Source organism: Myotis myotis, unplaced genomic scaffold (genome assembly GCF_014108235.1).
Source record: "Myotis myotis isolate mMyoMyo1 unplaced genomic scaffold, mMyoMyo1.p scaffold_m19_p_3, whole genome shotgun sequence".
Classification (NCBI taxonomy): Eukaryota; Metazoa; Chordata; class Mammalia; order Chiroptera; family Vespertilionidae; genus Myotis; species Myotis myotis.
In genome coordinates this window covers 135,040,780-135,064,226 of record NW_023416335.1, presented here as the reverse complement: position 1 = coordinate 135,064,226, position 23,447 = coordinate 135,040,780, and the positions used below count along the sequence as shown (strand labels likewise).

Genomic DNA, 23,447 nt, shown 5'->3' with positions numbered 1-23,447 from the left:
ATAAGAATGGGATTGTGTCAAAATGCAGAGCGGTCATGCATGTGACAAGTGTTCTTTATAGAGAAGCACTGCATACTTCTGATGAATAAACCGTGGGTTGTGTAGTGCTTCTCAATGATAGCTAAACAAAGTGAAGTACTGCTGAAAGTGGAGAACACTCCAGGGGCATGTCAAAGTGCGTCATTGGCTGGCTGTACCCTTTTATTTATGTTGCTTGTCTACATTTGTTGCTTCCTCCCTTGCCTTGAGTTTAAAAACATTTTGAGAGCAAGATTCACTTTCTTTTTAAAGTGAATCTTGTTACATAGAATGGTATTACATCCAGGATGGAGACCCCAGAATTGTTAATTGACCAATTTTTTTTATTAATATGCCACCCTCCAATTTTGAAACCAACTCCTAAAACTGTCAAAAATTCAATTACTTTTATTTATTTACTTACTTACTCATTTTTAAATAAATTTTTTATTGATTTCACAGAGGAAGTGAAAGTGAGAGAGAGATAGAAACCTCAGTGATGAGAGAGAATTGTTGATTGGCTGCCTCCTGCACACCCCACACTGGGGATTGAGCCTGCAACCTGGGCATGTGCCCTGACGGGGAATGGAACCGTGACATCCTGGTTCATAGGTCAACGCTCAACCACTGAGCCATGCCAGCCGGGCTAAATTTCATTGACTTTTAGAACCACTTTTATATCCATACAAGCAGAGCACAGATTCTCTCCCCTGGTAGAGGACAGAGTAATGTTCTCCTGAAATGCTATGGAGCTTTCAAGAGTGAGATATGAACCACTTTTCCAAAGAAGGTAGAGTGAGGAACCACGTGCCGCCCCCGCCCCCCCAAAAAAAAAGAAAGAAAGAAAGAAAAAGAAAACAACTTCAAACTGAAGTCTGGGATTCTAAGTGGAGTCACCTGTACAAGCAGGGTTATCCTGAGCACAGAGTCCAATAACAGCCCTGTGTTCTGGCTGATGAACTGTGCCTGCACTAATATAGTGAAGCAGAGCCTGTAATTGAGTCAGGACTCCCCAGGGGGAATGTGGTGTTTTTCTAGGTTGGTAAAATTATGTAGCAATTTGCAGAGGTAGATACAAATCCTCTCTGGAGAAAAGCAACCCACTTCGGGCCTGCTGGAGAAAAGCAACCCACTTCGGGCCTGCTGGTTTCCTTAGAAGATTAAGATCAAACAATTAACGAAAACTCCAGACCACTAAGACCACAAGGAAGTAACTACCATGAATAAGAGTCAGCAGAAACAAAATAGTTAAATGTCCAAAAACGACACAGGTTGAAATAGAAACAGAATATAGAACATTTTTGTATAAAATATTTTAAAAATAATAGAATGATCTTGAAAGGAAAATGATTACTGAAGTCAAAGCCCAGTGATTAGATTAGTCACAAATGAGACTATTAGATATATGTAAGCCAGTTACCTAGGATTCCACGCAGGAAAGGAAAGTGAGGGATATGAAAGAAAAGTTAAAAAGAAACCTGGAGAATATGAGAATATCTAATACCTGTCAGAGCTCCAGAAGTAGAAAGTAAAGTAGTGAATATCCCAGGATTTTGTAGGATGATAAGAACCTGCACAGCACAATATATCCCAAATAAATAGAAATCTGTAACAGGCTCAGCATCCTAATATGATAGAACTAGAGGCCCAGTGCAAGTCGCTTGCTTCCACTTGCCTCAGCTGGCTGCTCCGCCCTCTGCTGCTGGCTCTTAGCTCTCCGAGAGAGACACTGCTCCTTTGGTGATGCCGCCACGGCGTGACAACCACAGGCCTTTTATGATATAGATACGGCAGACAAGACAATACCCTAAAAGAGGCCAGAAAGAAAATTTTCCTATGAAGGAATGCTAATTTGGCCAAGAGCACATAAAATCCACAGCAATCAGAGAGAACTTCCACAAGCTTCCATCACCACATCTGTCAATTAGCATCCCTACCGTCAAATGCTACCTTTTCTCTTATTATGGATATTTCTAGCTCAACCCAACCTCTTCATTTCTTCACTAGATACCTTTGTTGTCAACTATGTAAGAACAATCCTCCTGATATTATTCCCTCTTTCCCTCTTCCTGTTTTTCTGTTCTCGCTCCTATATTAACAAAATTCCCCCCTCTACCCATATTTCCCTGCTTGCATTTAAACATATTATTTCTCCCAAAACACAAAAGCCTCTCAAGCCCATTTCTGCCTCCAGCTACAACTTCATTTACCTCTTTCCCTTTATAGCAAAAATTTCCATTTTCATTTGGACCAACTCCAAACAAGCTCTTTGTCGAATGATGTCACCAAAACTGCTCTTGTCAAATTACTAGAGCAGCGCTCAGTCTATTTGTTCTCAGTTCTAATGTTGTCCTATCAGCAACACACATGATTATTCATTCCTCCTGGAAACACTTTTCTTCACTTGGTTTCCAGAGCACCCTCCCTCTGCTACCTCTTAACTCTGGTCCCTCTTATTCTTGATCTCCTTGGCTGGTTCCTTCCCATCCATCCAATCTCTTAACCTTGAAATTCTACTACTTTCTTGACCTACTTTACTCTTTTCTGTATATTCATTCTCTCACTGATCTTGTCCTCTCTCATAGCTTTAAATGGCATTGATACACTGATGGCTCCCAAATTTTTATCTCCACCTTAGATCTCTTCATTGAACTCCAGACTAATCTATCCAGTGTCTACTTAGTATTTCCACTCTTAGAAACCCTTCAAGCTACTAGTCCAAACTTCTTCCCACACCTTCTTCTCCCATGGTCTTTCCCATTGTAGTGAATTACTTCTTCTAGTTGCATAAGCAAACTTCCAGTGCTGCTATCCTTGGCAAAGACATCAATACTGACCTATAATAATGAAATTGACTCCTTCCTTAGTCTACTTTCAACATAGCATTCAGAGAGTACGTCAGATCATGTCACTCCTGTGCAGTTACTCTCTCATCTCCTTCAGTTCTTCATTCAGACGCTCTCTCCTCCTAAGATCTTTCCAGGTTTCTCTGTTTAATATTGTAAATCAGGGTTCAGCAAACTTTGGTTGCAGTGGAACAGATGATAAGTATTTTAGGCTCTGCAGCCATAGGGTCTCAGTTACTATGCTGTGCTACTCTAGCATCAAATCAACCATAGACAAAGCATGCATGACTGAGTGTGGGTGGTCTTTGCATTTGGAAAGTATGGACATTGAATTTTGAATTCTATGTAATTTTTATGTGTCATGATGTATTGTTATTCCTTTTGAGAGTTTTCAATGTAGAGTTTTAAATACTCACAGTACAGTGTATATGACCCATGATTGTAGTTTGTCAAGGTCTTGCCTCATATATATTTCTCGAACCCTTTCTTTGTTGTATTTTTTACCCTATCATGAATTACAAAATAATATGCTACATATTTTACTTATTTTTGTGTTTATTATCTATATCATACAAATATAATTCAAATTCATTGGGGTCTGGGATTTTTTTTAAATATATTTTTATTGATTTCAGAGAGGAAGGGAGAGGAAGAGAGAGACAGAAATGTTAATGATGAGAGAGAAACATTGATCAGCTGCCTTCTGCATGCCCCACGCTGGGGATCGAGCTCACAGCCCAGGCATGTTCCCTGACAGGAAATCAAACCGTGATCTCCTGGTTCATAGGTCAATGCTCAACACTGAACCATGCAGGCTGGGCTGAGGTCTAGGATTTTTAACTGTTTTTTGTTTGTTTTTTGTATTGCTGAAGCCCCAATATAGGTGCTCTGTAATTTAATGTTAAATGAATGAGTAAATGAACATATTACCTTTAATAAGGAAGTAAAGTACACAGCCAGGTGTGGCTCAGCAGTTGAGTGTTGACCCAGGAACCAATTGGCAGGAGGCAGCCAATTGATGATTCTCTCTCATCATTGATGTTTCTATCTCTCCTTCTCCCTTCCTCTCTGAAATCAATAAAAATATATATTTTTTAAATAGGAAATAAAGAAAATTGGCTGTAATGGATGAGATAATTGAAGAACTCAAATTTATTTTAGAAATTATAGTCAGAGATCATCAACATACATATTTTAACTATTTGCAGCCTGCAAGAGGCTCCTCATGACTTTCTTATTAAAATTGTCTTATTTCAGTGTTATAAATTTTCTTTTCATTCTTCCTTAATTGCATTCATGTAACTGTTATCAAATGGGATATATCTTAATGCATGGAGCCCTTTTGCTTGGGTTGGCCATGCTTCCTGCCCCCGGGTTCTGCAGGTTCGGGAGTTAAGTACAGTTAAGCAGAGCGGCGTTCGCTCCCGCCTCTGCTGGAGGCCGCCCTTTCACCTGGCCCCTGTCAGCGATCACGCTCACTTAGCATCCAGGACTTAATTTTCTAAGAACATTTCCTTTATAATTACCATTTAATTCCTACTTGTCTTGGATGAACCACAGAAATTAATAAAGTTCTTAAACTTCTGTCTTTGAAGTAAATAAGTGTTAAATTATAGGCATTAGAGCATAGCCTAATTTCTATGAGCCATTTCACGACTCTGAATTTCAATTTAATTATTATATGTAATGGATATTAAGCATTTATGAGACAAATGTCTTACAATTTAATTAGATTAATTAGCAAAGTATTCATAACATGCTTTGTTTTAAGAGTAAGTAATATGTAATAGCAGAAAATATTTTTGCCTCTGGTTTCTTACATGATGTGCCTTTACTTGTACTTCTAGAGAAGTCCTTTTTGTTCTGCTTGTTCAGACATGAATATGTGGCCAAGTGTTCCTGTAGTCCAGCGATTCTCAACCTGTGGGTCGCGACCCCTTTGGGGGTCGAACGACCCTTTCACAGGGGTCGCCTAAAACCATCGGAAAACACATATATAATTACACATTGTTTCTGTGATTAATCAGTATGCTTTAATTATGTTCAATTTGTAACAATGAAAATACACCCTGCATATCAGATATTTACATTACGATTCATAACAGTAGCAAAATTACAGTTATGAAGTAGCAACGAAAATAATTTTATGGTTGGGGGTCACCACAACATGAGGAACTGTATTAAAGGGTCGCGGCATTAGGAAGGTTGAGAACCACTGCTGTAGTCAAATATCAGATCACTATAAGAGTTTGTTGCATTGCCAATACAAAATTATTTTCTGAGCAAGTGAAAATGTATTACTTTGTGATTTTGTGAACCTGTTTGACATGTCTCACAGAATCATTATGATTCCTTATCTCAGTATTTGAAATGAGTCTAAAAGAAATCAGAGTTGGCATAAGAAAATGAATCATTGGATCCAAAGTAATTTATTTTGTTCTACCTTCCTTTCCAAGTTTTATTTTGGGTGTTATTTGTGATATATGGGTGAATAAGTGTCTGATAAATACATTTGAGGCCAGCAGTTGCTTGAGCTCTGGGTCAGTGGGATTGCTTTGTTGATTGCTTGTTATTTGCTGGTTTCATTCCTTGTTTTATATTAACATGGTAAACCCAGGATAAAAGGCAAAAAAAAAATAAGGTATAGTGTTTTCAAAACCAGAGTTGCTCAGAGAAGAGGTAAGGCATTGGTAGAGTAGGTGACGGCAATACAAAAATCTGTATTATATGCAGTTTTGGAAGCTGTTTTAGGAAAAAAAAAAATGTCATCGAGCCAGTGATTAAAACCTTCTTATAGATATAAAAATGTGCTGACTCTGCAGGCTTTAAGGAAGATGACTGATGCAGTCTGACTGTGGTGATTTCAGATAGCATCATTTCAGAAATACGGACAAAATGTGCGATTGAATGTAGAGATCTAGAGGGTGATATGCGAGCATACACCATGCGAGTGACAGAAGATCTGCCCTTAAAACTCCCTTGAGTTGCTATGAGTTTAGATATGCACAGGCCGTGTTTATTGTTACATTTCAGCAGGTGTGACTCTTTGGCAAGTGGAAGGCTTGGCGTGTAGCATGGCTTCACCTTTATTGGTGTACCCTGATGGAATATTTTTCTGAAATGATGTGTGGAGACCTTGCAGTCATTATTTTTCCAAGCATATATCAGCAAAGTCTTGGCCCTATAAAAGTGCAAATAGAACGCCACGCATCAGACACTGTGTTTACAGTTTAATTTTAGTCCTTGGAAAGATTAATAGTTCCTGGAGGAATTGCTTTGCTCCTGCTTGCTGTTTGATCTGATCATCCTAACTCAGAACATTCGCAAAACTTTCCGCTTCCTGCGTGCAATTCTCTCATTGAAACGCGTTTCTTCCCGCTGCGGGGGGACAGTTGCTGCCCTCTAATGTCATGTTGAAATATGCTTGCTCTCAATGACACCGTCACTCTTGAATTAATCCTGCCTGTTCACACCATGGTCCCCATCTGCTTAGTGAGAGGAGAACAATCTTACCCATCTTTACAGTGTGTGTGCCTAATCTACATTTTAATCCACTGTTTTGAGGTCTCTGATATGCTCACTCCCATACTTTAAAAAAAATGAATATTTTCAATAAGTCTTGTGTAGGAACAAATCTGTGATTTCCAAAATATGCAAACTCGTATCTCTTTGTTGACCTCCATCAAATCAAAGCTATTTTATTGGCCAACATGTCAGTTAATTGGAGGACTGTGTACATAGATTTAAAAATTTCCTGAATTTGATTGTTGTGGCTTCTTTTGAGCTTTACTCTAATATAACTCTGATTTTTGTCAATGCAGTATATCTGTACCTCTGACAGTACAAATTATCAGATGATAATTTGCATAGCAAAAAAAGACCAGAAACCGCCCCCCCCCAAAAAAAAAATTTAGCTCTCTGCTTCTATCTTCTATAAGCCCAAATATCAACATCAGTATATCTCTGAAATACATTTTAATAGCAGCATGATTATTCCAGTGACATGTTTCAACTCCTTGGAATGAGCAATCATTTTATTAAATGTATTCAAACTCACGCTTCACACATACACACTTGGATGGCCTGTACAGCTGGAAATTCCTTCTGTGTAATATGATTATGATTGAGAAAGCATGCATATGTTCCTCCCTCCCTTTCATGCTAAAAAGAAATGAATAAAGTGTAGAGTGAATTATGTTGCTTAAATCATATTTGAACTTAGAAACAGGCAAGGAATGTGGTTCAAAAAGAGGAGAATAAGGTGCTGAGGGTTTTGTGAGCGCTATCTCTATTAGCAAGGACAGAATGCTCTTGATGTTTTAAAATAGAGATGATGCTGGCTTGTTGTGCAGATTCTTTCCTAAGCGTCTTTCCTTCCGTGTCTTCAAATTCAGTACATTCTTATTTTTCCCATTTGCATGCACTGTGAATCATTCTGTATTTTTTCACTTTTTAAAGAACTTTTTATTTAATAATTTTACTGCAAACAATGAGCTACATGTTTATTTCAAATCATAAACAATATAGTGATTATATTTTATACTAGCTATGGCCCGGGTCTAGGTTTTCCATTTAGATTACATGAGAGGCGTTCTTGTGAAATTAAGGACACCAGGAAAACCTATGTTTGAAAAAGACTTATCACCAGTGAAGAGTAATTTCATAGGTCATATTCTTAATTGAGTAGGTACACTTTAAAATCTGTTAGAAATAACCACCACCTTTGAAATCACTCTGTGAGAATCACTCTTTGCTGTCCTCCAGAACTACAGCTGTTGGCATTTTGATTGCCATAAAAATGAATAGCACTCCACACTGTGGCACTCACACCCATCATAAAAGTTAAATGAGCATTCTTGTAACACCCGCTGGGATGGAGCAGATGTGGGAGAGAAGGATTGAGCGCACAGGATAGAATGTGTCACTGACAAATTGAAACTACTCCCTTAATACAGCGTTGTGTCTTGCCTGTCACCTATATCTGTTTTGTTTTATTCAAAGCTATTTCAAAAACACAAATACTGTATTGAAACTGAGAATCAAAATGAATTATTTCTATTATCTGTCAGACTTTGCCTTGTCACTGCTGTATTTCTGGGTTATTTTCCAGTGCTGGATGTACAGTTTGGTAAATCTTTTTGCAGAGATACTTTCTTCAAAATATGACTGTAGTGAAAATGTGACTACAAAGAGCTGTCATTTCTGAGTTGCAAGCATTGAATTGCTTGTGGGTGTTGGTTTGTTTGTTTTTTAATCACATAACTTTGTGAGAGATTTTTTTGTTTATTGTAGTCATATGTTTCATTTTTAGTAAGAATTTTTTTTCCACTTTTGATTTGGTCTCTGAAGGGTTAACAGCATGGCTATCTCACTGCTGACATTTTGCTCTCCAAACTAATTGAAACGCACTCTTCTTTATTAGGGCTTCTCTCCACTGCTGGCCCTGCCCTCAGCAGTTTGTTGAAAACAGGTAAAGAAGGGGTAGATCACGGAAAATAAAATGTAAAAAGCTATTAAGCTTATGAAAATGTTACTAACCTCTCTAGCAATCAGGAAAAAGAAATTTAGCACAATAAGACACTATTTCACAACTTTAACTTTACAAAACTTAAATGATGGTCAGATGATGCCAAGTGTGATGAAGGGCCCGGAATGAAGAAACCTTTGTTACATGCCGATGCTAATGCAATTTGATACAACCACACTGAGAGCAATTTGGTAATATCTGGTGAAGTCGAAGATCCCCTGTGATCCAGCAGTTCCACTCCAAGAAACTCTCCCATAAGTATGTGTAGAGACAGGCCTCTATTAAAGAGTCAGTATTTCCATCCTTGGGAGAATGGGAGTCATTCACTGGAATGCATGTGAAAGAACTAAACCTTACATAGATCAACATGGATACATTTGAAAAACAAAATGATGAGTAAAAATTCTGCCAGGGCTGACCCACAGCCCCTAAACGACGGATGAACAAATTACTCCAACACAGTTCTACTGTGGAGGAGAGGGCTAAGGGGCTTACCTGGCTCAAGGGTCCAAGCAGCCTCCATAGCCTGCCTTACTAGGCTTTTATTGGAATTTTTATCATTAGATACAATCAATAGGGTGAGTAGTCTTGGGAGGACACATGTTTACATTGTCCTCTAGGCAAGGGCATCCAGGGATGAAGCATAAGGATTCCAGTAAACACCCAGGCGTCTGCACATGCACAGACTTGCTTGGGAAGGTCAAGGAATAATTAGGGGCACTGCCTTTGATACACCCCTAAGTCTCCCCTAAGTTTGAATTCAATAAACAAGGCAAGCAGCCTTCCACACACTTCCCTTTTATCAGAATGTCCTCCTTACAAACTTTCCAACCAAGTCTCACGCTTCCCCACAAAATTCCAGTTGGGTGCTTGGTAGGATGGCATCCCGTGAAGGATAATGACAAATGGATAAAGTTAAAACTTCAGAATGTATGCATTTTTTATGGGTAGACAAAAAAAAAATAAAAGTGTAAGACATACACTGGGCTGATAAATACCAACTTCAGGTGGTTTTCTTGGGAGAATGAAAGTGAGTTCAGGAATAGGACAGCAAGAGGTATTTGGGATCTTCAATTGTCTTTATAAGTTTTGGTAGGCAAGTAGACAGCTTTTTTATAGTCTCTGAAATTTTTATATGCCTAAATATCCTATATAATAAAGAGCTAATATGCTAATTAGACCAGATGGTGGACCAACCTTCTAGAACGACCAGTGGGTGGGGGGCGAGGCCAAGAGGCAGCCGGGGCTGCGAGGGCTGGGGCAGCCAGGGCTGCGAGGGCTGAGCTTCTTGCATGAATTTCATGCATTGGGCCTCTAGTTTATAATAAAAAAGAAACCTGCATATGGCTTTACTCCTGTGTTTATTCATTCATTTAATCTGTCACCCACCAATCAGTTCATTTACCCATTTAGTTATTTTTTTCCATCAAAAAAAATTTTATTTAACCCAAGAAAAGATGATTAGAACTTAAACCAAGTCGGGAGAAAGGAACAAAGTATAATTAGAAGACAGATTTAGCGGAGATTTGGAAGTAAAGTTGCCAAGACTTAACAGTTGGATGTATGTACATGTTTGTGTATGGAGGAAAGCAAGGAATCAAGTCTAATTTATTCAGGTTTCTAGCTTGGCCTTGGACTGTCTGGACAAAAGAGGAGGAATGATATTGAAACTAAGGGAAATGATGTATCTAACTTTATCTCAGGTGATATTATAGTTTTTTCATAAGCCTGACAGACAATCTTAAAAAAAAACTTTAATCCAGTAATTATTTATTAAATATCTGCCATGTGCAAGGCACAATAAATATAAATAGAATTCTTAAATTTATGCATACTCTTTTTCATGAATATTTTTCTTTAAAGTTTATACCATTAATTTTTAAGCATCATGGTACAGTTACTGCTCCAGTAAATCCAATTGGGTAAGCAATTTCAACTAAATACAGTGTGCAAACTTCATCAAGTTATTTGGTAACTACTTGAAAAAGATTGAGAATCCATTAAAAACTTCAGACCATGCAAATTCATTTCTGTTATATAATTTATATTCAGAAGGGAAGTTAAAAGGTGGTTATCTTAAAAACATCCCAAGTATGTATAGTATATTAATTGAATATTAGCTGGATAAAGGTAATCTCAGACATTCCTTTTTAAAAAAGTTATTTAGTTCATAAAACAGTAAATATGCAACTATATATATATATAATTTCAGCAACACTTTGAATGGAAATATTTTTAATATCTATTTTTAAATTTATTGATTATTTTTTAGAGAGGAAAAAAGAGAGAGAGAAAAGTTGATTTGTTGTTCCACTTATTTATGCATTCATTGGTTGCTTCTTATATGTGACCTGACCAGAATTCTAGCCCACAACCTTGGCGTATTGGGATGACACTCTAACCAACTAAGCTGCCTGGCCAGGGCTGAATGGAAATATTTTTATAAAGTTAGAAATATTGGTGTATTATCTCTGTCTATCTTTTTCATAGCTTCCCTTGCCTGTTGATTTACCTTCATAAAAGGCAAGTGGCCACAGGGATAATAATGGGTCTCAAAGAGCCAGTTACTGCCTGGGTTTCCCTGTCTTGCCTAATCAGAGTATTTCAACAAGCCCTTGCTTACCTTTTTCTAGGCCCCACCTACGTCCTCTGTTCAAAGCTCTGCATTTTAGTCCTGTTCCCAATAGGAGCACGAATTCCCAATCCTAAATCTCCTTTTGGTCTCACTGTTCCTGCTCCATAGATATGCTCCCAAGACTACACAATATACCAAGGCCAGGAAAATGACTTTACCTTCCAGTCCTGTGTGCCTAGAAGATCCTGTGAGCTCAGCTGGGCTCCTGAGGAGCCTCAAGGGAATTAGTCTAGTGTCCGACCTTTCTCACCTTGACTTTGCTCTACCACACCCCAGTACACATCTATTATTTTAGTTTTGCTATTTTCCTCCAATGCTGGAGAAATAAGCCAAAGACCACAGTAAATTAACAATAACGGCGGAATTCCCTAGAGACTTGAAAAAAGAGGACGTCACTTGTTGCCTCAGCATGGCTGCCAGTCAGCCCCTTTGATGTAAAGCATCTGTTCTCTTCAAGGAAACAAGAAAGTCTGGTTCTTCTTTCTAGTCTGTGAAGTAGGAGGTGGTGTCATTTGTTGTCTGGAGCCACAAGCCCCATGTTACTGGGTTGCAAGCTGCTGACTGCCTTTGTTAACATGCTGAAGATTTCATCGGCTGTCTTTAATAAAAGAGGATGTGTGTGAGGGAAGACATCAGCCGTTGCAGTTGGGTTTCTGTTCTCCAGCCCATGACTCGTGGCTGGCAGATGGCAATGACACCCAATATGTAATCAGCCAGCCAGTCACCTGGACTCCTTGCGTTTCAGTTATACAGTGAAGCAATCTTTAAGTCTGTTTAGAAACCGTACTTGCTCTTATTTGGTTATGAAAAGGCTTTTTTAATTTCTTCTTCCGTCCAACAATATTTAGTCCTTTACTACTCTGTTAATAAAGCTTCATTTGAATACTTTTACTCCCTTAGATAATTTTTTGGGCAAGAGAAGAATTCTGTTTTATGGGAGTTTAGACATTTGATCTGACATGTTTTGTTCCATAGGAACTTCATTCTCTTATTAAGAAAAATAACTTTGTTTCAGAAGCTGTAAAAGGATATAATCTAGGATCTGGAAATGACCTCTAGACGAGTGCTTCTCAAATTTTAATGAGCGCACAAGGCACCTGGGTATCTTGTTAAAATTCAGAATCTTCCTCAGTAGGTGGCGCCTGAAATTCTTCATTTCTATTAAGCCCCTGGGTAATGCTGATGCCCCTCCCTGAACTCTCAATTTTGTAGCAAGGCTGGATGACCTGAAGGCAGACAGTCCAGTGGGCATCCGCTAAGCTGCCCATGCGATTGCTGTGGAAGGGAGATATGATGGGCTTAAAAGATAAAAACCCCATCTCTGAAGAGAGAAAACAACCATAGAGGGAGAAAATAGTCTATATCCAGTTTTAGTCATAAATTTTTAACAAGCACTTGAAATTATTTATGTCAAATGACACTTTCAAAGCAGTTACCTGAGGCAGTGGATATGTATGTCGCATATGAGCATACCAGCATGTCAATTTCATCAGTTTCCAGTTATGCAAATAAGAATCTATAAGTATTACATAATATATGTGCATTGATTTTTAAAATAGCTTTCTTACTCTATTAAATAGATGCATTCAAACCACAATGTTTCCTCTGAAAATTGTAATCTATTTATGATTAGATCTTTGCTTAAAAATATTGAACGAGCCGTAGCTGATGTGGCTCAGTTGTTTGGGTGTCATCTAGTGCACCAATGGGCTGCCAGTTTGATTCCTGGTCAGTGCACAAGCCTGGGTTCCCCGTAGGGTGTGTAAAGGAGGCAGCCTATCAGTGTATCCCTCTCACATAGATGTTTCTTTCTCCCCCTCCCCCTATCTCTGAAAATCAATAAAAAGTCTTTTAAAAATTGAATGATTTTCTTAATATGAACATTTTTAGTTTACTTGGATTTTTATTCTTTAGGGGGACACAATAAGTATTATGTAAGCTTCCATGAGATCTGTTATCCCACATGAACTTCATAATGCCAATTTTTGATTATTTTTGTTTAAAGAGAAACATGCTAAGTGTGGAAAATGCAAAATTAAAGTTATTCCAAAACACCAATATAATTAGCATTCAGACTCATTTTGATAACAGATTTAACTTCTTAATTGTATTTTCTTATAATAATATTAACTTTTTCCTCCCTAATTTGAAGGTAGGGAGGTGACTCAAAGTATTCCAAGCACAGAAGAACTCAGGCTGCAATTTAAGTAATAATAGCAAAGCCTTGGTATACTTCACCACCTATTTTCACAACCTTCTTTTCCAGGTTAACCTAAGAAAGGCTACAGAGCCAGCAAAGAAAGAGCCAGTTTACAAATCCTCAGCGTTTAGAGTTAGGAGTCCTTCAGGCACACTGACAAGGAGATTCTGCTTTGTGTTTTTGAGATGATAAGGAAACAGAAAAGAAGAAGAAAAAGATAGTAATCTGTAGTCTCATATGCTCTTAACAACAACTCTAAGAAACAAGCACTATTACCCCATTTCTAGAAAAAACTGAGGTCTTATATGCTTACTCAACTTGTCCAAGTGCACACATTTCTGGGTGGAGCCGTCATTGGCACCTGGGCAGTGGGATTTGGTACTGAGTGTTTTTAAAAATCCCCTTGAGTTGGAATTCTAGTTAGGTACAGACACTTTGGTAATGAAGTGACTCAAGAAGTAACAGCTATCCCACAGAGCCATCTGGTTTCTCTCCGCCCCGCCACTGGGCCTCTTCTCTTTCTGTTAAGTAAGGAATGGTCTCCAACCCTGGTTCTCCCTCCCCATTTCCTCGCTTCCTACGCAGGATAGCAGGAAGTTTGAGCACTTCATCTATTTAGCATCTCTAGTAATTCAGACTGTGAACACACTTCACCATCAGTTTAGTAGCTGTTTATTGGTTGTGATGCTAAGCCCTGTGAGGGGACATCATTCAGAAATGTGTTCAAGCATCAAACGCAAGATAGTAGTGGTGGTATGACAGCACAGTTGTCTTAGGAAGACAGAGTAGGTGGTGTTATTTTAGGTTTCCAATGTGGAGATAGTCACTGCACATGTAATTTGGAGCTGTGTTTATTTGGAGTGGTGTTTAAAATTAGATATTGACCGTCTGTACTTTTCTTGATAAGTGTGGAGTCATCCAGACTAAAAGGTTTTTCGAAGGTTAGTAATAGTTTATATTTGCAACATTCTTTTTGGAAAGGATGTTGAAAAGTTGGAGAATAATGCCCAGTAGTTGAGGACTTTAAGAGAATTTTGGTATACATCCAGACACATATTATGTAGCCATTGAAATAAAAATTGTAAAGTTTGTATAGCAACATAAATATCACAAACATGCATTTGCTATATCTCAAGCACAGTGAGCCAGGAAAAGTAAACTTGACATTTGTAGAGTATCTACAATGTGCATGTACTGTGCTACATTTGTTTATTTTCTCTTATCTTTCTAACAATGTGCAGAAAGTTGATATTATTTCAATATTTCATAAATGAAAGAACTGAGACACATATATATTAGGGGACTTCACCAAGGTCATAGCAGTGGCTGAGCAAGAACTCAAATCCACATCTCTGACAATCCAAATCTGATCCTTTTTCCCCAGTTGGTTTATTCTGAGCTATTCACCCCTCTCCCCAGCATTGCTTTGGTTCAGAAATAATTGTTTTTACAGTAAAGAGTAGAGTCATATGAATTCAGCTGAAAAATGCATGCATTGTGAAAATGTTAAATCATAGAAATAATTGTGAATTATTTTAGGCGGTATCAGATTTGCCAAGACAATTAAGAGTTGACATCATCTGAAAAATGAAAATATAATCTTAGCATAAACACTTTTAGTTTTATCTGATATTTGAAATATGCATTTATGTAACTGCCAAAATATTAGCTACTCTGCAAGCCAGAAAGTTCCAGGGACAAGACAAGAGCAGTACAGCCCTTATTCATTGATAGCAAGCAAAATGTTTTTTTCCTTTGGGAAGGAGTGTTGTTATTAACTAATGCCTGAGAATTTGGGGATGGAAACCCTGTATTAAACTAGTGCTACATAACATACTTTTTTTTAAAGTTTGCCTTTCACATGATAACTTTGTATTACAATTACCACACATTACAGAAAAATCTGTTTGTAAATTATTTTTAAACAAATAGCATAAAACTTCTCTTATAAAGGTACCTACCGTATTTTATCTATTATTAGGTGTTTTTAATTCACTGTATTTAGAGTAAACACTTACCATTAGAAGGTTAAAAACTGACTTAAAAGACTTTGTCTCATTAAATTACTTGAGCTAGATTTGGAAAGGACTGTAGTGGTTTCATTTGAATTTTTTTTTCCCAGAATAGTTTACCCTGAAAACATCAGTAAAACTTTACAGTATATTTTACTTATTCATGTTTTTATAAATGGTGTGGAATATTGCTAAGGAGAGGGAACAAAGGTGGGGGGTGGAGGGGGTCAATGGGAAAAAAACAAAGGGGCCATCTGTAATACTTTCAACAATAAAGATAAATTTTTTAAAAAGAATTTTAAAAAGTGGGTGGACACAGAAATTTGTCAACTTTTCCCATTTAATATTGTATTTCTTGGTGTTGAGTTGACCAAAAGTTTAATTCTGTCCATCTGAAATTGTATCGCTTTTTTCTCAGAGTGGTACCACCTGACTAGGTTGCTAGGTTTTCATATGTAACCCATTCTTTCTCATTAAAGACGAAAACTATTTCTCTAGCTGCCTGCCCTTTTTAAAAAGGTACAAAGTATACAGCGGCTGTTTGGAAACTTTTTTTCCCTCCTTCCTAGTTATCTTTGTCTGTTTGTATAAATTGCTAAATTGCTTCCATAAAGTGCCTCCAGACATAAGGGAATCATTTGCATAAGTGGATGAAGATTTTTGTCTTCCTCCAAGGAAAGCTTGCGATGGCCTCTTAATCGGTTTCCTTCCTCTCTCTGGCCCTAGTATCCGGCTGCGCTGATGAACCTGGGAGCCATCCTGCACCTGAACGGCCGGCTGCACAAGGCCGAGGCCAACTACCTGCGGGCGCTGCAGCTCAAGCCGGACGACGTCATCACGCAGTCCAATCTCCGCAAACTCTGGAACATCATGGAAAAGCAAGGCTTAAAGACTTCCAAGACCTGACACAGGGGCAGCGCCTCTTCCTCCTCCACCTTCTCAAGCTGGCTTCCTTAACCAACAGGACTTCCCAGCGGGGCTAGGACAAGAGCTGGTTTGGACTTCAAGGCCAGGACAGAGGTCACCGAGGTCACTGCCTCTTCTGGGGATATCCACTTAGCTGTTGGCACAGCCTTTAACACCAAAAACGGCGGCGGCGGGGGGGGGGGGGGGGGGGGGGGTTGGAAACCTCCTGAAGGATATAATTGTTACCCATAGAACTAAACCAGAGCACTTAACAAAGGATCTCTTGGCCCTCTGAAAGAGGGACGGCGTCTAACTTCCAAAATTTGTGCATTTTTGAAAGCTAACTGAGAAATTATATTGTTTCCTAAACACTGTGAGAGGAAGCCAGAGTGTCCATTCAGCCACGGTAAACTATGAAGGTCAAGTGTGCATAGGAGAGGTTAACCTGTAGTGTGAGCCCCAGGGAGCCGGCGGTCATCCTGATGCTGCTGCCTTCCCTCTCTGGGACAGCCTGCTCATCAAAATTCTGCAACTTAGAAAACTCCCTTTTTTTTTTTTTTTTTTTTTTAATACGGTGTCAGGACCTGTGAGAGTCTACACTTGTTTCCTGACTAGTGCACACGCCGCATTATGATTTGGATGTCAGTCTTCACTTTCTTGGGAATCATTTGCTTTTCATGATCTGAAAAGGATAGGCAGCGTCGCGAAACCCCCATTTCACACTGGTATTGTAGGAGGGGCCAGGGAGGCCTCATACTTGTCAGGCAGGCATTTTTTACTTTAAAGTCACCAATATTTATCCCCCCCCCACACACACACACACACAAATAAAAAAAAAAGAAAGAAAGAAAGAAAGAAAGAAGAAACTGCCTAGGAGAATTCATTGTGTTAATTCTTAGGCTTTTGAAATTGCCTTTTTAAATGGCTATTCCTGGTTAATGCACATGCTTATATAAGGATTATAACAAAAGGAAGCTTAAAGGTGTTCTAGCTCCAATAACTAACCAGCAGCCATTAGACATAAGGGAAGGTGCTTTGTGCTTTCCAGATGTTACTGGTTAAAAAAACAAGTCTGCTCGAAGGAGTGTATAATGATGGTTACCAATGACTTTATATTTGGGAAATGTTATTATGAAATGCTAATATCTTTCTAATAGGTACCAGAACAGTAATGCTGATACGGTTTTAAGGAATTGTTTTTATCATATTTTTCATATTTTGCTCTTCCCCCCCAAAAAAAACACGTAAAAATGACTTCTTATTTTAAGCTGCAGTAGAGTGTAGCATTAGCCTGCGTGTTTCTAGGTTTTCTGCCAAGTGCTTTTTACAGTTGAAAACCATTTCTCACTAGCAAATTTGGTATTTTGTTTCATTACCTATTTGTAACCACTTCAACGTTCACAAGTAAAGGAGTATAAAAGATGTAGAGAAGAACATTTGTTGAACATTTTTTTGACTTGCAGTCAGACTTTGCTACTAAAAATTAACTTTGTGAAAACAATAGCCCACTATTAGCTTCTTCATAAAGTAGAAACACAATACTGTACATATTTATTTATTTATTATTCTATAATAGCAGAATAACAAGCAAAACTTGATTCATCAAGCCAATTCCTTGCAACTGAAAATTAGCTTTTTCTCCTTTACACTCATGCTCCATGTATATATGGTCAGCATCCCCATTAAAGGGAAGCTGCACATGCAAATACATCATACTATGTTTTCTCCATATTTTATATGTTTTTCTGCATATCTGAATACAGTGGGATAAAGAATTTGAAGTAGTGTTCCTATGGCATTAGTGTTTTTGTAAGAAGGGCAAATGTAGTGAGAGAGATTTGGATGGCATTAATAAGAAGGCCCTCCTACCATGTATAGTATTTTGTAAACATTTCACTGAGGGGCCAAAAGTTAAATTATAACGAAATCACTGTGTTCTCAGAATGATATTTAACATGTAACAACAACAAACCAGTGGTCAAACCAAAAACAGGGGTTGAAGTGTATTTTTCATCTTCTACTGCATTGGCAATTGCAAACAAATAAATACAAAAGGAATTTAATATAAGGATATAGAGATGAATTCAGTATCTAACATTTTTATTTATTTAAATATTGACCTATGATGATTTCCTAGTTTTAACACTTTATGTCTTTTTATTGTTATTGTTCTTCCTTTCAAAACACTTGGTTCTTAATAGGTTTGCTGATTGCACAGTAGAGGCACTTCATGTTGACCCAGTTCCCAAGTAGCATTAATAATTGGGCCTGTGTCATAAAATGCATGGATCTTTAATAACAAAATGTCCCTGACACCTTCTATTACAGGGCTGGGCTTAGACCAACTTGGGGGGAGGGCAACAGGGGGGCATAATAGAACATGGTCAAAAAAGTCTCCGCTCAGGGATTTATGGTGGATTATTGCAGACAGTGCTAAAAATATAGAGCACAAGACAAGTTTACTAAATTAAAATTTTATTTTTTGAGAAGCTGTTATTTGTATAAATTATCAAGATTTGTAGGCTTTCCTTTTGTAGAAATAATTGTTTTATGTGCCAGAGAATTTCAATTTTGTTTTCAACAATAAAGCATTGATAACAAATATGTTGTTTAAGCCTTTTTTTTTTCAGTCTTCCACAGCAACAAAACTTATACTCTCTTGGGTTTTAGCAGAACTAGGAGATAATTTTTAAAAGGTGGAGATTGAGAGTCAAATAGAGACAGAATGTGGCTAATGCAGGGTCCTCAAACTTTTTAATCAGGGGGCCAGTTCACTGTCCCTCAGACCGTTGGAGGGCCGGACTATAGTTTAAAAAAAAACTATGAACAAATTCCTATGCACACTGCACATATCTTATTTTGAAGTAAAAAAACAAAACGGGAACAAATAGAATATTTGTATTTGCATGTGGCCCGCGGGCTATAGTTTGAGGACCCCTAGGCTAATGTATAATAAGAATTATTAATTTTTTAATAGTTATAGTAATAATAAGGGTTGCTGATGTCATTAGATTTTCCATGTTCAGAAAAGATGGCATGGTCCTGGCTGGTATGGCTCAGTTGGTTGAATATTGTCCCATGCACCATTCACTGAAAGGTTGCCAGTTCATTCCCTGGTCAGGGCACATGCCCAGGTTGTGAGCTCGATCCCCAGTTGGGCTGTGAGCCAAGTAATGTTTCTCTCTCTCTCTCTCCTCCTCCTCCTCCTCCTCCTCCTCCTCCTCCTCCTCCTCCTCCTCCTCCTCCATCCTCCTCTCCCTTCCTCTCCAAAAGATTAATAAATTAGCCCGGCCAGCGTGGCTCAGTGGTTGAGCATCAATCTATGAACCAGGAGGTCAGGGTTTGATTCCTGGTCAGGCAGCATGGCTCAGTGGTTGAGCATCAATCTATTAACCAGGAGGTCAGGGTTTGATTCCTGGTAAGGGCACATGCCCAGGTTGTTGGCTCGATCCCCAGTAGAGGGTGTGGGAGAGGCAGCCAGTTAATGATTCTCTCTCCCTCTCCCTTCCTCTCTGAAATGAATATATATATGTATACACACACACACACACACACATATATATATACACTAGAGACCTGTTGCAGGAAGATTCCTGCAAGAATAGGGCTTCCTGAGACCGGAGCAATGCAGAGAAGGGAGCGAAGCACACTTAGGCGGGCTTCACTCCCTTCTCCACCGCCTCGGCTCCCTCCCTTCCCCGCCACCTGCCACCTCGCTCCCTCCCTTCCCCGCCACCTCGCTCCCTCCTGTGTCCGCTGCCTCAGCTCTGCTCCCGTCTCTGCTACCTCTGATCCATTCCCTTCTCCGCTGCTTGGCTCCCTTCTGCAGTGCTTGGCTTCCTTCTACACTGTCTTCAGTCTTCGCTGGGCACCTGTGTAGGCAAATTAACCGCCATCTTTGTTGGGTTAATTTGCATACTCTTCTGATTGGCTGGTGGGCATAGCGAAGGTATGGTCAATTAGCATCTTTGTCTTTTATTAGTGTAGATATTAAGAGAAAAATATACCAATTAGCCTGGGTATGCTAATTAGTCATGACCAGTATGCAAATTGACCATCTCACTCCAACACACAAGATGGCCAGCAGGGGAGGGCAGTTGGGGGGCAACCAGGCCTGCAGGGGAGGGCAGTTGAGGGGAACCAGGCCTTCAAGGGAGGGCAGTTAGAGGTGACTGGGCCAGCAGGGGAGGGAAGTTGGGTGCGACTGGACCTGCAGGGGAGGGCAGTTTGAGGGGCCCAGGCCTGCAGGGGAGGGCAGTTAGGGGTGACCAGGCCTGCAGGGGAGGGCTGTTGTAGGGGGACCAGGCCTGCAGGGGAGAGCAGTTGCAGGGGGACCAGGCCTGCAAGGGAGGGCAGTTGGAGGCAATTGGGCTGGTAGGAGAGGGCAGTTGAGGGCAATCGGACCGGCAGGGGAACAGTTAGGCGTCGATCAGGCTAGCAGGGGAGCGGTTAGGGGTGATCAGGCTGGCAGGCAAAAGCGGTTAGGGGCAATCAGGTAGGCAGGCAGGCGAGCAATTGGGAGCCAGCAGTCCTGGATTATGAGAGGGATGTCCGACTACCCGTTTAGGCCCAATTTCACGGGCAGTTGGATATCCCTTGAGAGGTCCCAGATTGGAGAAGGTGCAGGCTGGGCTGAAGGAAACCGCGCCCCCCCCCCCCCAGTTTACGAATTTCATGCACCGGGCCTCTAATATATATATATCCTATATAATAAAAGGCTAATATGCAAATCGACCAAACAGCAGAACAACCGGTTGCTATGATGCACACTGACCACCAGAGGGCAGACACTCAATGCAGGAGCTGCCCCTGGTTGTCAGTGTGCTCTCACAGGGAGAGCACTGCTCAGCCAGAAGCCAGGCTCATGGCTGGCGAGTGCAGTGGCAGTGGCGGGAACCTCTCCTGCCTCTGCAGCAGTGCTAAGGATGTCCACCTGATGGCTTAGGCCCACTTCCTGCCTAAGCTGTCAGTCGGACATCCCCTGAGGGCTCTCAGACTGCAAGAAGGTGCAAGCGGGGCTGAGGGAACCCCCCCCCCCCCCCTGCTGAGTGCACAAATTTCATGCACCGGACCTCTGGTATATATTAAAAAAAAATCAAAACCATATTTTTTAAAAAGAAAAGATGACATGGTTTTTGTTTTGTTTTGTAGATGAACTATAGAAAAGTATTAGGAAATATCCAAAGCAGGACCAATTCCCTACTTCTCAAGTTGCTTGGTAAAAATGGCCATAATTAGAAGACCCTGATTCTCCAGCTCTAGTCCAGAGGTAAGCGCAGCCCCAATCTGCTGAGAGACGTGGATGTGGTACATTCAGGGGTTAGTTATAAAGAAACCTTGAGTCCCAAACAAGGTGCAAACCGACATATGGAGAATTTGATAGTCTTGAGAAAATTGCCATATATAGATGATTGTGTATTGCCTAATTCTTTTTATTACAGAATAAAATTTACCTATAAAGATTTTATTTTCTGCTAAACAACCTATGGATGTGTCAGGTTCTGTTCCAGCTTTAGTTAAGAAAACCAGGGCTCAGAGGCATGAAATAACTTGTTCAGGTCACTATGCTAGCAACCAGCAACCCTGTCCCCATGTTGTCCATATGCTTGTATGTCTCCTGTCACGTGAGCACTCAGACCCTAACCAGGGGTGGGCAAACTTTTTGACTCGAGGGCCACAATGGGTTCTTAAACTGGACCGGAGGGCCAGAACAAAAGCATGGATGGAGTGTTTGTGTGAACTAATATAAATTCAAAGTAAACATCATTACATAAAAGGGTACGGTCTTTTTTTTTTTTAGTTTTATTCATTTCAAATGGGCCAGATTCGGCCCGCGGGCCGTAGTTTGCCCAAACCCAAGTCTGAAGATGAGGTTTTTCACCTTCCTTGGCATTTCTCTAGCTATTCCCTTTTCTGCATTCTCTGCCTCTCTCATTGCAGATGATTCTGAAGATTGGAGAGGTTGCTACACTCTGAATGTTTATGCCCCCCCAAAAAAAAAAACTAATGCCTATAGGTGATGGGGAAGTAGGGGAGTGATTAGGTTATGAAGGTGAAGCCCTCATTAATGAGATAAATACCCTTGTAGAAGAATCCCCAAAGAACGCTTGCCCCTTTGTCCAGGTGAGGATTCAACAAGAAGTCTGCAACCCATAGGAGGGTCTTCACCAACCATGCTGGTACCTAATCTCAGACTTCCAGCCTCGAGAACTCTAAGAAAGAAATTTCTCTTGTCTACAAGCCACCCAGTTTTTGTTATTTTGTTATAGCAGCCCAAACAGACCAAGATGGAGGTGATGCATGAAAAGACACAATAAAAATTTAGAGTGTGAAAGCAAAAAAAAAAAAAAATTCATGTAACTAAATCCATTTACTTACCACCTAAGGAACGTAAGGCTCCTAAGTTCAGCGACTGAACCAAGATCCCAAGACTAGTTAGTAGAGTAGTCACACAACAGTTATTAAGAGGTCTTATTATATGAACTAAGTGCATAATTGACTCCATTTTTTAATTTAAATGTTATTTTTCAATTACAGTTTACATTCAATATTACTTAGTAAGAGCATAGTTGCTAACAATCATATGCATACAAAATATTCCCTAGATATTTCCAGTACCCACCTGGCACCATACACAGTAATTACAATGTTCTTGACGATATTTCCTATGCTGTGCTTTGCATCCTCATGACTATTTTGTAACTATCAATTTGTACTTCTTTATCCCTTCACTTTTTTTCACCCAATTCCCTCCCCTTTGGCAAATGTCAGTCTGTTCTCTGCAACTATGAGTCTATTTCTATTTGGTTTGTTTATTTTGTTCTTTAGATTCCACATATAAGTGAATTCATATGGTATGTGTCTTTGTCTGACTTATTCACTTAGCATAATACTCTCACAAATGGTAAGATTTCATTCTTTTGTTTGGCTGATTGATCCCATTTTTAAATCAAGGTATAGTTTTAACTTGGATTAAAACACTATACTCTGAAACCAATGAGGCAGGGGCCATGTCTTTCTTTGTTGGCTTATTTTCTCCTGCCTGGCACGTTGTTGAATAAACAAACATAAAATACACAATAAATGAAAATTCCATGTTATTTGCTCATGACCAATTTGATACTTAAAAAAATCACTTTCTACCAAGTTGAGATTTGGGGATCCAATGTCTCCTTGTATTTGATATGTTCACCTCAGTGACGACAGTTTTCACATAGTCTATATTTCCAGGACAAAGAAAGGAAATGCTTCGAAGTCTTTGTTATTCTTTCTATTATAAGGAACCTGGGTTTCTGTAGATAAT

At 39.4% G+C, this 23,447-nt stretch overlaps 1 protein-coding gene across 1 annotated transcript in view; it reads left to right on the top strand.

Moving 5' to 3' along the window:
* TMTC2 (transmembrane O-mannosyltransferase targeting cadherins 2) overlaps positions 1-16,327 on the top strand; it is a 398,878-nt gene extending 382,551 nt beyond the window's left edge. The window contains exon 12 of the mRNA XM_036300084.1: positions 15,965-16,327. Coding sequence (XP_036155977.1) covers positions 15,965-16,144 — 180 coding nt within the window. The 3' untranslated portion in view covers positions 16,145-16,327. The remainder of the gene's footprint in view (positions 1-15,964) is intronic.
* The last annotated feature ends 7,120 nt before the right edge of the window (positions 16,328-23,447 follow it).